This window comes from Engystomops pustulosus, chromosome 1 (genome assembly GCF_040894005.1).
Source record: "Engystomops pustulosus chromosome 1, aEngPut4.maternal, whole genome shotgun sequence".
Classification (NCBI taxonomy): domain Eukaryota; kingdom Metazoa; phylum Chordata; class Amphibia; order Anura; family Leptodactylidae; genus Engystomops; species Engystomops pustulosus.
The window spans coordinates 63,651,296-63,667,726 of record NC_092411.1 but is presented as its reverse complement, the minus strand read 5'-3'; the positions used below and the strand labels follow the sequence as shown (position 1 = coordinate 63,667,726).

At 40.4% G+C, this 16,431-nt stretch overlaps 1 protein-coding gene across 2 annotated transcripts in view; it reads left to right on the top strand.

Moving 5' to 3' along the window:
• Positions 1-16,431, top strand: part of CCDC60 (coiled-coil domain containing 60) — a 109,269-nt gene that overhangs the window by 63,660 nt on the left and 29,178 nt on the right. The window contains exons 4-8 of one of the 2 annotated variants that reach the window (XM_072142275.1): positions 2,493-2,693; positions 3,285-3,398; positions 9,122-9,226; positions 10,179-10,269; positions 15,300-15,579. In XM_072142275.1, the coding sequence (XP_071998376.1) occupies positions 2,493-2,693; positions 3,285-3,398; positions 9,122-9,226; positions 10,179-10,269; positions 15,300-15,579 (791 nt within the window). The remainder of the gene's footprint in view (positions 1-2,492; positions 2,694-3,284; positions 3,399-9,121; positions 9,227-10,178; positions 10,270-15,299; positions 15,580-16,431) is intronic. The other variant, XM_072142286.1, reaches the window with a different exon arrangement.

Here is a 16,431-nt window from a genome sequence, read left to right as displayed (position 1 = left end):
CAAATGAAGACATACAGCCTCAGTTTCTGAGAAAAAGATGCCCTTTTGCAACAATTAACAACCCCTGTAATTGTTCAGCCATTGTTATACTAGGAAGATTTATGATATTGAACATTATCAACTATACTAAATAAAAGTCTTCACAATAAACACAGAGTAACTTATGTATCATTGGATGGCCAGGATGAGGGGTATGCAGAGGTAGGTGATGACCTAGGTCACCACCTCTGCTCTGGTGGGGCCTGGGGGGGGGCAGTGTGGATACTAAGGGTTGACAGTTAGAGCAGGAATTTATCCCCTGCTGAGTTTTGTGCCGCCAACCCCGACCCTCTCTTCTTGTGACTGCAACAGGATCCAGAGCTGGAGAGGCAACACGTCCTATAGCTTCAAGAGATCCCATTCCCACAGCAAATGTTGCTAACTGGGAGAAACAGCATGTAGAGGAACAGGAAAGGGCATATAAGTGAGTTGTAAGGAGTCAGTGGGGGGTGGAGCTTGTATGTTGTCAGTGGTGGAGGGGGAAATGTTTGTTGTCAGAGAGGGAAGCTTGTGTGTTGTCAGTGTGGGAGGGGGAAGCTAAGATGGTTCCATTGGGGAAGGTGTGAGTTTTTTCAGTGAGTGGGAGATTGTATTTTGTCAGTGGGAAGCAGTGCATTTTCAGTGAGGGTGAGCTTATGAGTTGTCAGCAGGGGAGGGGTGTGCTTTGTCACTGAGGAGCTTGGATGTTGTCACTGTTGGCAGGGTGTTTGTTGTCAGTGGGGGAGGGGTGTGTTTTGTCAGTGGGAGTTGGGGGATCTTGGATGTTGCCAGTGACTCACGCAAGCTTCCTTTTATGCTGCTGACTCACACAAGCTTCCTTTTACAACACACAAGATTCCCCTCCCCCACTGACAACACACAAGCTCACTCTCACTGACAGCTCACACACACCCTCCCCAACTGAATACACACTTGTCTCTTACCTCCTGTTTCTTCTCCATGATGTTTCTCTCAGTAAGCAGCACATGCTGTGGGGGCCGGGTCCTTTGTAGCTGGAGAAGGGAAGGTCACCTCTCCAGGTCCAGACTGGGATGCTGTCACATGAAGAGATGTGGGGCTGGCAGCATGGGACTGGGCAGAGAAGAATCTCTAACCTTGATTGTCAGGCCTGCAGTGCATATCCGACTTGTACCCCTCCCCACACACATGCAAAGCAGAGGTGGCGCCCTATGCATTCACGTACCTCTGCCTTCCCCTCGCCCCGCCCCTAAGTGTGCCTCCTTCTCTCGTGCTGTGTCCTTCTTTAACTATAATCATGTCTCAGCATAGAACAACAAACTGCTGATTTGTCTGTTGCCATGTTTTTTTAAAAAAACATTTTTTATTAAGCTTGAATATACAATTAATGCAAAACCGTAGCGTACAAAATGAACAGAGCAGTGCAGTGACACAACAGTCCAAATTACATTTGTATGAGATTACAGCCAGGTTACACGTAATTGGAAAGCAGATTCCAACCCCTGACCCCATCCCAGTTTCCCAAAACCACATTGAGTTCCCTATTCCAATCCCATCATAAGTGGTTGATACCCTAGAGTGTCATTTGCCATTTTAAGTGGTATTGTGATTACCCCATGTCTCCAGTACAGGGAGTCCCTGGGTTACGTACAAGATAGGTTCTGTAGGTTTGTTCTTAAGTTGAATTTGTATGTAAGTTGGAACTGTATATTTTATAATTGTAACCCCAGCCAAATATTTTTTGTTCTCTGTGACAAGTGGATTTAAAAAATGTTGGGTTGTCATAAGAACCGGGATTGACAATAAATCTTCATTGCAGACACCTGTGACAACTGTTATAGCTGTTTATTGTATCCTAGGGCTAAAGTACAGTACATTACCAATTACCAAAGGTCCGTTTGTAACTAGGGGTCGTCTGTAAGTCGGGTGTTCTTAAGTAGGGGATCTCCTGTTCTTTACATTCACCTTGGACCTTGTATATAAGATGTTGGCTGGTTCAAGCAACTGAGTTTTTATTTATTAAATTATTTCATTCTGCTCTTATCCCTCTTGTGTCATCACCTCGTCATCATAGACTGTAAGCTCTTGCGAGTAGGCCCCTCAATTCTATTGTTTGTTTTTTGTAATTTGTATTTTATGTGCATATGTCCCCTATGTGTTGTAAAGCTCTACGGGAAAATAATGTCCCTATTTATAAAGAATATTGCTATTACTGCCATAGACTTGATGGAGAATTTACTACACATGAGCAGCCACTCTCCATTCAGGTCTATGGGATCCCTGGAAATAGCTGAGTCTATATGTTCGGCTATTTTTGGCGCTTCCATAGGCATGAATGTAGGGTGGCTACTGCATTCAGTTGGGCTGCAGAAAAGTCCCAAGATAGATGGGACCCGCACCTAGTATGTATTTGTGACATATCCTGTGTACATGTTATAAACAATTCCCTTCTCAATATGAGAACACCAACTATATTGATATACTGTTGTTGGCAGGAAGCTGATTGGCAGTGTAAAGCAAGGACGGGGTTACTTTCACATCCTCCAGCAAGAGGAGGAAAGGAAAAAAATGGAAGCACAAGCAAAGCAACATCTGCTACATAAAAAGTACAGGACTGAACCCCAGCCTTTCCGAGACTCCATGGAGGATAGCTCAGGGGACGAGGAAGAAGTAATGAAACCAGATAATAAGACAAGGTGACTTCTTTACCTATTTTTTGGCTTTATGACTGTAGATGAAGTAAAGAAACACAATGTCAGCCATGATGGCTCAGAAGTTTTAAAGTACATTGCAAATGAGCCAATGAGCCATGAAATACTAGCAAAAAAAAGGACTCGTATATTAGGTCTCCAGAGCCTTTTATTTATGGGCAGGCTGTGAATTTCAGCTGAATCTCTTCAGCCTCCAAGTTCACTTGCTACTAATGCTCCTAATTTAGCAGGTTGTGTTATGCCGCTTTTATCACCTTTATGCACTGGGCTGTGTAAACAGATGGGGAAACAAGCTGCTAGGAAGTTTACCGAGCCGATGCTGGAGGGAAATGCTTATCCTATAAATGCACTATGTCTCTTTCCCATTTCTGATATCTTCATGTTCCAGGCTCTTCTTAAAGGTATTTCTAAACTGATCTTTAGCTTTGTAAGGTTTGCTTTAAACTATGGCGGCAAATACCCAGACCTGGTGGCACCTGATGGCCTGGAGATATGTCCATGTCATACATCTATTAGTGTGTTATTGGTGAATTATGCATATTGTACTAATTTGGATGAATTTATCCCCCCCCCCAGGTTCTTTCTCACAGAGATTGGAGAGCAGCAGAAAAAAGAGAAGCGAGCAATGAGCCGCCCATTCACGCCTGCACACAACACTCTGCTTTCCAAACAAGCGCTTGATGTCGATCCGTACGTTCGATACCTTTAATTATTTTCTGTATATTTTTATTGTACAAACAGAAATCCCCTTTCAGTTTTAAAGACTCTTTCTCTGAAGGTTGTGTTAAATACAACTCCTGGCAAATCAGTGTGTGCTTACAGATACCCCTGGGTAGTATAAGCAATGGTGAGATTTTCTTTTGTAGAATTATCCTGTTCTAGTGCCTGATATTAGAAACTGCAGTTAAATAACTTGACACATTTCGGAGGGAGCACCGTCTTTAGGCCAAACTGTCTAGCAGATTGAAGACAGGTCTCTCTCATTCTCTCGCTTCTGTTTGTGATTACCTACCCTTTCTGCTCTCCTCCGGGCTGCAGTATGCTATTAGCAGTAAGACTAAGCAGTAAGTAAAGGAATTAATCCTCCCTTCTTGGAGCTGTTTAACCAAACACAGGAAGATTAGGTGTGAGCTAATGCAGTCTCCACAATCACTGTACAGGCTGGAATACAAATATCTATGGGAGGAATTATCTTGAATTTTTTTTTTTCAAACTAAGCAGAATTTGTTATGAAGCATATTACAAAAATGTTCACCACATACAATATATGAACATACTAAAGGCTTATGTAGCCATGATTTGCATTTTGTAGATTCCTGTTTTGTGTGCCACAATTTTTACACAATCTTTGATCCCAAATATAGGCCCCTATATATCAACTAACCTCTGATGCTATTTTACATCTTCCTCAACTACTTGGGAAAAGTATCAAAGATCCAACAAAATGGCACGTTACACATAAGTTTATTGCCATTTTAAAGAACATTAACTGAAAGGAGTTTTCAAAGATCTTTAAACTGATAATCAGCAGATCTTAAGGTTTATGAAAATCAGTTTTTAGGGACTGAAGCTAAATGTTGTCCCATAGTGTGGGCGCTATTCATTCTTATTGGGAATAATGGGGCATATTTATCAAGCTGTCTGAAAGTCAGAATATTTCTAGTTGCCCATGGCAACCAATCACAGCTCAGCTTTCATTTAAACAGTGCTCATGAATATTTTAAAGGAGAGCTGTGACTGGTTGCCATGGGCAATTAGAAATATTCTGACTTTCAGACAGCTTGATAAATCTGCCCCAATACGTGGCAAGTATCATTATGCAGGATGGATTCATCCCCTTGATTTTTTTTTTTTCTGGATAGGATTGGGTCTGATCACCAATACATAAATTGTGACATCCCTTCCAGATGCAGGTGCAGCATTTGGGTATAGGAGGGTAAGCTAACAGAGCATATGACCCAGGTGGTTGCCAGAGGTGGTGCTAACCAGCCAGGAGATTTAGCAGATTTCCAAAGGAATACACCGAACATTGTACATTTTCATATAGTTTAAAGCTATTGCAACAGAAGTATACACTTGTATGTTAAAAGGAACCTGTCAGGGCAATTTGAGACTAAACCACCCACAGGTGTAGTACACCCCAGCTGCATGGCTGTATGCCCGATGCTTGCACAATAAAACGGGGTGTACTATACTAAGTTAATTAAATAATGGGAAACAGACAGACATGATACAGGGTTATTTGGGATACTACAATCAAAATCAAGCATGATAAACCAGTGACATGTACTCATAGATCTAGGCACTGTGACTGTGGAAATATATTCATATATTTGTTATCCATGGCTTCTTTTTTGGTAAAGTCAACTTTAAAATGATTCTAATGAGCACACCCTAGACCCTCTGTGATCTGGCTTTATAGACTGTTACAATGGTGTCTGCGCATGTCACTATACACTTAACTCCCAGGTTTTGGCTTGCGTTTGCTGATGTAGTACATATGGGAGCCTCTTGAATCTCCCTTGATAGTAAATTAGAATCAGGCAGCTGTATTTTATCTCCAGGAAATGAGCCCTTTCTGAAGGTGATGGCTTTCTTTCCTTTCCTATTCACTGAACATGTGGCACTCGCCCTAGCCAAGTGTGCATGTCTATGGTAGAAGAAGAGCGAAGAAATCAGGCGATACCTTTTACAAATCTACACTACTGTCTATAGTGTTTAGTCCACCTTAGGCACCAGAAATGTTTTGGCTAATGTCTCCTAAGAGGTTATTACAATATTTTAGCATTTGATCAGTACATCACTTAAAGCTTGGAAAAAATCTCTCCTGCTGTATTCCTAGATTTTGTATTTTGTTCTGCTATGTATTTTTGTGTGCTTTGTCTAGTTGACACCATCAGACTACACGTTTTCTCTACTAGCACAATAGAGAATCATCATCTCCATATAGTATATCTGTCCTAAATTATTCACATTGCAGGTTCATGAACTTCTTCCAAAAAGCCGAATCTCTGTAATGTTAACTACCCTTATCAGGTATTCTTGGGAGACTCATACATATCCCATAATTAGAAATGAATCTGTCATATTCAGCTCTGTGTGTTTCATACAGCCGGATACCAGCTCTGATGAGATTTTAAATGAGATTTTCAGACCTAATGAACAATGATTCACCGTTCCTCTATCATGTCAGTCACTTTCTAATCTTTTTCTAACTGATTGTTACTGGTAAAACATTTTATCACATTTCTGCAGCGCTCAATTGTTTGAGAACTTTTATTAGATAAGTAGTCGTCTTGTTACATAACGGTATAAATATTCCATGGACTGCATCTTTTTATTTTTTATGTAAATCATGTCGTTCTTATCAGTGAAGGATGCCAGCAAAATGATTATTACAGAGAATCCAATTGTATCTCATAAAACATTCAAAGTATACACTTGTGTAAGGCTTTATTCACACCTTGTTTTTGGAATATGTTAAGCACATATTCCAGGAAAGCTCCCAGTCTATGCTCTGATCATGCCCATAGACTGATACTGGGAGAGGAGGCCTCCTTTTGTCCCATCTGCTCAGCATATGTAACGTCCACTAGTAACAACACTGAAGTCTGCTGCACTTTCTTCTAGAGAAAGCTCATAGAGGCCATTAGAGGCTATGGGGGACTGTATTGCATCCATTAACTGCCTCCGCTGAGTGCACGCTGTGGGTGTTTCCAAAGGGATTTAAAGGGAACCTGTCACCAGGGACCTCATTTTCACTAAAGACAGGTTGCAGAAGCCCATCACACCTGCATTGCAAATATGTCTTTCTGCCTTCTCCAAGCATTTGCATTACAATATAATTGGTTGTTATAACTTACCTTGCACCCTGACAACATCATCTGCTAAGTTCCCAGGGTTGGGCTTTGGTTTGGATGTGTTTCAAAAAACATGTGACTTGTCTGTGCTATGCACTCCTCATTTCTCGGCTTCCACCTTTGTGCTCCTGTACAGGCTGTACAGGAGCACAAAGTTGGGGGCTGAGAGCTCAGGAGTGAGCAGCACAGACAAGACACATGTTGCTTTTTGAAATGCATCCAAACCAAAGCCCAATCCCTGAGACTACACAGAAAATTTTGTGAAAGTGCAAAGTAAGTTATAACCTACAATTATAGTGTAATACAAATGCTTAGAGAAAGCAGAAAGGCAGATTTGCAATGCAGCTGTAATAGGCTTCTGCATCCTGTTTTTAGTAAAAATGAGGTCCCTGATGACAGGTTCCCTTTAACTTTCCAAGAATTGAGTTACGTCATGTTGAGTTAAGAAACCTAGAATGACACCGGTAACAAATAACTTGCTGATGTCCTCACTCACTCCTCTTGCTTTTTTTTTTTTTTTTTGGGGGGGGGGGTTGCCGAACCAGAGGACTTATCCATATGCTTGAGCACACAGAGATAAGTCAAGAAGATTCTTGCAACGCACATGAAAAATGAGATCTGAATGCAGCCTAAACTGGGGGAGTGTATAAACAGTTCCATAATATACTGATAAATATGTGTTTCTTTTTAGTTATCCCTTTTCCACAGAGTACAGGAGTTTACTTTCCATCCAGCAGCTACAGATACCATACCTCTCCACTAGACTGGATATGTCCCTATATTTTTTACAAGACTATAAGCTTTTTAAGGCAGTATAGTATGACCATAAGCGATCCCTTATTGTTCTATTTGCACCACCCAGTGGTTTCCTCTCGGGATGAACATTAAGTCAAACCTTATTATTTATTTTTTAACGTTCTGCTTCGAAATCAGGCATAACAACTATAATACATGACAACAAGAATGAAGCTGTAAAATAAAAGTTTTCAGAGGAAAATGAATATTTTCTTTTCTTATTATTTTCATTCATAGCAATAAAGGCAGGCTTTGGAGGGTTTTTTCTGTGTAGAAAAAGTTTTTGAAATGCTCCAATGCATTTGAATGGACACTAAACAGCAATAACTCGGTTAGGCCACTACACTGAAAATGGAGCTGCGTGATTCTTGTTCCATTCTGTTTATTAGCTGCTGAGAACAGCTGATCCACGTGTAGGACATGTGTGGACACCCACCAGTCTGTTATTGAGGAACTATTCTGTGAATAGATTTTTTAAATATTTGGACTGGAAATCCCCTTTAATACCACTTAATCCTAATTAGGTTCTCAATTTCATATGCCATTTACCACAATATTCCTGGTACTCTCTTGTGGCCTCAGATCTTGTGTTTTTTGGAACACGGAAAGGTTTTTTTGAGTCTTTATTAAACATGATGCCCCTCCCGTCGTGATGGTACAACCATTTTAGCGAAAGCAGCATGGAATCCAGGAGAGGTTTAATCTTATTGTTGAAGCAGAACAGATTATTCTTTCAATTGCTTTCATATAATAGCGTAAGACATAGCAGAGGTCAGATCTTATCATTATGAGAATGTTATACACAATCTCATAAAATTAATATGAAGCCATTTCTCTTGTGGAGATAATTATCTTGACTACTTGAAGATTACCAAGACATTTATCTCTCACTTCTTCATTGCATATTTTAATCTGGGCTGTTAAGAAGGGGACAAAATACACAAACAGAACTGTAAATTTGTAATTGTGTTCACTATTACTCTAGGTAAACCTACCTACAACTCTCAGGGACGGGGAAATGAGTGACAAAGAGTCCTCACTGGCTTTTTATTGCTGCCTTTAAATTGATTTACATGGGCAGCTTGTGGTGCTACCATTGCCTGGGGGATGCACCCAGCTATAATTTTAACAGTCTGTTATGACTGTGATAAGTCGCTCTCATCGGAAATAATGGTGACATTGATATGGAAATTTTTATTACAAAAAAACAAGAGGCTATGTAATTAATGCAGTAGAAATGGTAAAAAAATTGTTCTTTAACCCCTTTTGGACAGGATTCATTGTCAAGAATTACATAAAATCATCAATGCTAATGCTACGTACCATCTTCTTTAAATAATCTGTTACAGTGTGTACAGCAATATACAGTACTAAAATTATTTAGAATGCTGACAAAGGCATTTTTAAAATCAGGATAGCATAGGCTATTAGAACCTGTCAGCAGCTAAAAATGATATTCCTGGGCACAGGTTCCCTTTAAATCATATATTGTTACAACAGAAACTGGAAACCTTTATGATGAACCACAGGTGACCGACATTTGTTATCCTGAGACTGTTTTGTCTCTGTTTTATTCCACTTGTATCTTTTTCTACAAAACTATATAACAATCTGCTCCTTCTGTTCTGTAACATAAAACCTGCATAAAAGAAACTGTATAATCTGTTGAGGTTCCCCTGCTCTATAAGGTACTGCTTTAGCTCGAACAGCACACAACAGATTCCTTTTAAATGATACATTTCACATTTTCCCCTTTAGGGAAGCTCTCTTCCGCCAGATTTGTGCAATACATTGGCTTTTGGAATCTCTAACCTCAGATCCATCTGTCTCTATAAGGCCTGTGTCTTCTTGTTGGACTATAAGGTAAAACAATTCATTTTGCTGTGAATCTGTCAGATTAAAGAAAGGCATAAAGTTGCTGTACAGAAGGTGATAGGTTTTTAGAAAAAAAAAACGTAAAAACAGCTGCCGATGTGGTAAAACAAATTAAAAGAAGTAGTCACCTCTTTACCCCAGCAATCCTACTCTGTCACTCTATCGGGTACTCAGCACTGCACCATAATGTCAGTATGGCAATTATTGGCTGTCACATGTTGACCATATGTAAATTTAAAGGGGTTGTACCACCTTTTCCCTTTGAGGATAACAAGGTGTTTGTTGAGGGTACAAATGTTAGTGCACCATGATAGTGAGAAGGGGACCCCAGCAATCCTGAGAATGAGGTCTCATTCAATTCAATAGATGCCTCTTCCACTGTCTATGTAGGTATCAGAGATAGCCGAATGCTGCCGGTTTCCAACACTACCAAACACCCATTTCCAAGAATGGGACCTCTGTATTGTCGGGGGTCCTGTTCTTGTGATGGCTGGGGATCCTAGCAGTCATGCCTTCATGATTTTTTTTTCGATTCCTAACTTTGCAGCTCATTTTACATAATATTTTTTAGACATTGCATAATGTCATTAACTGGATTGAACCCTGCTCCATCTAGCTCATTGCACCGTATTTTTGTTGTGTTTTTGACCAACAGAGAGATGTAAAAAAGTACAAGGTAGATCTTACACAGTAGTGTAGCTGTAGTGAGTGTGGAGGTAGCAAAGGCAACATAAAAACGTAAACATGGAAATATAAACAGATGGCATTATTATTAATGGCGGGGAAGATTGTTACATATTGATTTTGACTTTAGAAACTTCCTGTTATACCTTTGACCCTATATCACCTGGCATTTCCCACCATTTATGTGTTAACAATAAAAAGATTAAATATCAAGCCAATAATATCACTTTAACCGGTCTGCATTTCTTACACCCAGAGATCCTGGTGGCTGTAAAACTTCATTAAAAAGAATCAATAGAGAGAAGGACGTGGAGATGAAGTGGGAGCAGTTTATCACGCCGGGGAAGGTAAATGATCTTTCTTTTCTCCTATAACTGCCAGAAATATTTTGCTCTGTTTTACAGGTGTAAATAAATTTGATCTCCACAAATGGAGCGCTAAATATTTCAGCTACTTAATTTTCTTTTATTGTGTGAAATATATGAAGAGCGCAGGCCCCATAAACAACCGCCATATATTCTGTGCACAATAACTGTAAAGCTGGAGAGTGCATAAAAGAGGAGGTTCTCATTAGGATTCTACAGCAATGTATATGCTATTGGTGCTTGGGAATATTATTATTCATTTTTTTATTTGACAGCCAGAGGTTAGGCTTCTTGGATCCTAAATCTGAATGTGGGATCAGGGAATGCGGAAAATGCCTTAGGGTCCATAATGAATAAATGAGCATACAACATGAAACTTTATGGTTAGGGGGGTAGTTATAGATTTTGCACTAGAACCCTGCAGTTGTACATCTGTCTGTAGTTCTTGTAGGATTTATTGTATTGCATAACTCATCAAATAAGGCAATATGGTGAATTCTGATATTTTCTTCTCATAAACAGCAACTTGTGAATCGCTGCAGTGATCCATAGCAGACAAATCATTTTAACTTGGATAATGTGTCTCCATCCAGACGTGTCCTCTATAGTGGCCAGAGCCATCCATGCACTACATGGGTCTCTAATCTCTAATTAATCCGGCTCATAAAGAGGTCTCTACACCCTGATATCTTCTTATTGATGTAATGGACAATTCACTGTCCACTCTAGAAATGCCCGAGTTCTCCTTGCTAGACTCGGCTAGTCAACCACCAACTTGCTGTCATTATAGCTTCACATTAAGATCTCCATGAGAATGAGGAAGTACACGTATCTCCTTAAATTATAAAAATTAATAATAATAATTCCTTTATTTATATAGCGCGCACAGATAAAGCAGCGCTACTCAGAGCTTACCAAATCAGTCCCTGTCCCTAATGGGGCTCACAATCGACTCAACCTACCAGTATGTTTTGGAGTGTGGGAAGAAATCGGAGGAAACCCACGCAAACACAGAGGGAACATACAAACTCTTTGCCGATGTTGACCCTGGGACATGAACCCAGGTCCCCAGCGCTGCAAGGCTGTAATGCAACCACTAAGCCACCGTGCTGCCCCAGGAAATCTACCATCAAGATAAGGATTGTAAAACAATCCTTTAAGGACCTCCATTTCCTACAAATCCAGGGAAAATGGACCCTCTGGACCTTACCTGTAAAGGCAACATAGTTATTTATTTAGGAGGCCTTTTTTTTCATTTTTGTATAATTTTAAGGCGTGTACTTTACGTTGATAGGTGGACATCTTTACACATCTATGGGGGGTCTTTTGTCAAGCACCATTGTCTCTCTTGAGCTGCATGAAAATCTCAAAATCCCCAGTGGGAGATTGTATAGCTTTACCGCACTAAACATAAGCATCACACATCTTGTAAGTCTTTAAATGGCCTTGTATTGGTTTGGCCTCAGCCCAAGTGAGATCATACTGTAAGTCTTGTGGATAGTGGAGCATTGATCACCGACTTCTTGAAGCCATCACTAGAGGTATAGTTTTCCTGGCCCCAGCCTGGACAATGTATCTGAACATTCCCTTATCTTTTCATCCGGCATAGAGGAGGACATGCGACATGTCTCAATATTTGAAGGTTTTATTAGACTAAATGAACCCAACACATTGGAGCAGATTTATAAAAAGTGTCCTAAGGTTAGACAGTGCAGAATAAGACTAGACCGTTTTATTCTGCACCAGATTTATAAAAGTGTCCAATGCTGAATCTGTCCTAGTATAAGACTGTTTAGTTGTACTCTGCACCTCCTATTAGTTGGCTAACTTACTTATTATTTCTGGCGCACAGACCTTTTTGGTATAAGGTCACACCCTTTTTCTTAGGCCACATCCCTTTTGTCAAGCGGCTTGTAGGAGAATGAGAAAACTGTCTAAAACCCTTTATAAATGTGACGCAGACAGTTTTTTAGTGCAAACTACAACAGAATTCTGTCATAGACTGGTTGGTAAATCTCCCCCCGTTGTGACAGTTTATTCGATTCACATTGTGACAGTTTGTGAAACCATTTGATAATATGTCAGGTGCCGCATGTATTTTTTTATGAGATGCCTCCATAAACCCCCCACAAATAGAAAAAAAACCCTGAAACCTGGTAAATTCAGTGCAGGCTAAAGGAATAAGTTCTCCTCACTGTACAGGCAGTCCCCGGGTTATGTACAAGATAGGATCCGTAGGTTTGTTCTTAAGTTGAATTTGTATGTAAGTCGAAACTGTATATGCTATAATTGTAGTCCCAGACAATTAAAATTTTTTGCTGTAATTGGACCAAGAATTATCAATAAAGCTTCATTACAGACATTTTTAAGCTGATTATTGCAATCTGGAACTATAGTAAAGCATCCAGAGAGCTTCACCAGAGATCACAGTAACTATGGGTCGTCAGTAAGTCGGGTGTCCTTAAGTAGGGCACCGCTTGTACTACTTATTATTATTATTATTATTATTATTATTATTATTATTATTATTATTATTATTACTACTTTGTATAAAACTGACTATATCTGTGTATGCGGTGGTGACATGTTTGAGCACTAGAGGGCAGGTGTAGGACTAGCAGTATAACAGTATAATATTGTGTAGTGTATTTCATGTTACACATAATTAATAGCGACAGTATAAGAATAAGATGCCTTTGTTCACAGCTTATTTATTCTTCATATAAAAATGACTTGTTTGGAATTTTATCCATTTATTTGCAAATCTTAAAGAACCAGTAAAGTTTACATTTTTAATACACACCCATGGGAAAAAGGCCTTGGAATAAACCCTCAGCTAGATGGCATCATGTTACCAGTAAAGAGTTGACAACAGCAGAGAAATTACATTACATGATTTTATGCAGTCTTCCTATGTGAAGACATGATTTCCACAAACTACTGCTTAAGTCATGGAGGTAAGTCATGAACAATGGTTCATGCCACTAATCGCTCCAGAACGCAGGACAAATAGGATCAACTTTTTTATTGATAAATGTTTCTTAAATTGAACGCTGACCGAATTGGTGGCTTACAACAGCTCTGATTATCCCATTCTGAGGAAATCTCCCCTATGTCAAGCCATAAGAAGAGACAATGAGGCACATTTTACCCATCCATTGGAGTTCACCGAAGGTGCGTTGTACGCTGATAATGCACTGTGCCGCGATTCAGTAAGATCGTGCGTCCAATATCCTGCATGTGTCGCTTCCCCGTTTAGGTCCCTGGAGTTCACCTTTCTTTCCTGGTGCATGTAAGTGCTTGATCTTGCGACACAATTTTAAAGTTAAATCCCGCACTCCAAATCAGTCGAATCAGTTTTACAAACTAAACTAATCATCCCCCTCACACACATTATAAAACATTGGGGGTCATTTACTAAGGGCCCGAATTGTTCATTTTCGTCGCGTTTCCCGAAGATTGCCATTTTGCGCCGAATTGCCCAGGGTTTTTGGCGCACACGATCGGATTGCTACGCACCGCCATGCATGCGACGTAAATCAGGGGGCGTGGCCGTTGGAAAACACAAAGGATTCGGAAAAAACGCGTATTTAAAAAAGAAATGTGTTGCTAGACACGGACTTACATGCACCAGGAATAGGATAGTGAACTATGGTGGGCATCAGCGCAGCAGCAGCACCTAGTGGACATTGGGCGCACTACCTTAGTGAATCGCCGGATAAACTGAATCCTCATCGGAGAACGCGCCGCTGGATCACGACAGGACCGGGTAAGTAAATGTGCCCCATTATTTCAAATGATGGTTAAGGTTTAAGTTGTTCAACATACTAAGGGCTTATGTGGTCATGCTTTTCACTAACTTATGTGATATGAGGGTAGAGGTCGTGCCAATAAGCCAATCAGCATGGCCTATGGGAAAACACTGAACATTGTACATTTTTATATAGGTTAAAGTTTTTGCAACAGAAGTATACACTTGTAAGTTATGTGCTTGTATATGTTAAAGGGAAACTGTCAGGGAAAGTTGAGACTAAACCACCCACAGGGCCTTATGGGATTTGTGTCTTAAATCATCTCTGTCCTGGACTGCAATATAAAAAAAACAATCTTGTTGGAGCAGGAGTAGTACACCACATCTGCACTGTGCACACACTGTGGGGCAGATTTATCAAGTGTCTGAAAGTCAGAATATTTCCAGTTGCCCGTGGCAACCAATCACAGCTCAGCTTTCTTTTTACCAGTGCTCATGAATATTTTAAAGGGGAGCTGTGATTGGTTGCCATGGGCAACTGGAAATATTCTGACTTTCAGACACTTGATAAATCTGCCCCTGTATGTCTGATGCTCGCACAGTAAAATGGTGTATACTACGCTGACTTAATTGAATAGTGGCCACATACACTGATACAGGGTTATTTGGGAAACTTAAAGGAAATCTACCAGCAAAATCAAGCCTGATAATCTAGGGATACTCACTCTTATATCTGGGCACCATGACCTTTGTAATCTTCTTATATTTGTTATCCATGCTTTTACATCTATTCAAATGAGCAGAAATGGCTCTATGGGTATTCCTAGAGCCTCTCTGTGCTACAGATTCACAGGCTGTTACGCTGTGTCACCCTCCCCCCTGTCTTTCAAGAACTTCCCCCTCCCTTTTCATAATGTAATCTCTCTGCAGCTGATGAAATTTCAGCTCACAGTGGAAGGGGGTAAGTTATTCTTACTCACTGTAACAGTCTGTAAAGCTACAGTATGGAGGGTTCTGGTAACACCCACAGAGCCCTTCAGGCACATTAGCATAATTATAAAAGTTGAGTTTAGAAGGAAGAAGGCCCTGGGTAAAAAATATAAGATTACCACAGTCACGGTGCCTGGATCTATGAAAAAGTGTCTTTGGTTTATCCATGCTTGATTTTGTTGGTAGATTTCCTCTTAAGTGTATACATAATCTGTAGATTTTATAACCAACTTTCTATGTTAATATGTTTATTGTATTTCTCTATAATTAGAACAAGAAACAAAGTCAGAAATTTCCCCGTAGCCATTTACGAGGTCGAAAGATGTCCTTCCTGAGCATCTCACGCTATAGTGGACTTTCATCCACCCTGACCCCGACCATAGGAAGTGTTTCCTCACTTGTTCCAGGCTCTGAAGATACAGCAGCTGGAGGCACAACATCCTCAGATGCAGCTCAAGAAGGTGGGGATGAGTCGGAGTCTACTGTGAATAGTTCCCTCCAAACTCCAGCTAAACAGAGCAAAGAGGAGGATGAAGAGCCACTGTCTGAGTGTAGGTATACTGGTCACCGGTTTTTTTGTTTTTACCCTTCTGGAAATGGTCATCTTAAATAGTGTATTAGATCAATAGAACAAAGTGTCCCAGCAATATATTTGGTAAAATACTATGGAATAACATGTATTAAATGGAAAAATACTGTTATCACTTTATCCTGTAATTATGTTAACAGTGATTGATATTAAAAATTACCCAGTGTATGCTATCAGATACATAGGCTATAACAGGCTTCCTGAAAAAACACTCCACTTATAGATCATGTTACATAAAACCTGTGACAAAGGGCCAATCTACTACTAAAGCCACAAGTGGTTGATACTAGAGATGAGCGAGCACTAAAATGCTCGGGTGCTCGTTATTCGAGACAAACTTTTCCCGATGCTCGAGTGCTCGTCTCGAATAACGAGCCCCATTGAAGTCAATGGGAGAGATTGAGCATTTTTCAAGGGGACCAAGGCTCTGCACAGGGAAGCTTGGCCAAACACCTGTAAACCTCAGAAAATGATGGAAATACCACAGAAATGGACAGGAAACAGCAGGGGCAGCATGCATGGATGACTCTGTGGTTGCTTAATCGCACCATTATGCCAAAATTATGGGAAACAGCATGGCGATGACAGAGTGCCCGAATGAGGCTAGATAGCATCTAAAACATCCAATAATTGACCCTGACGCTATAGAAGACGGAATGCAGAGGCAGCGGCAGCAGCGGCAGGCTAGAGAGTGGCATGGCGGATCGTGGAGGGGAAATGGACAGGAAACAGCAGGCGCAGTATGCATGGATGCCTCTGAGGCTGCCTAATCTTGGGATGGAGCTGGCGGTCCGCTGCCTGGCGAGCCTTCGCC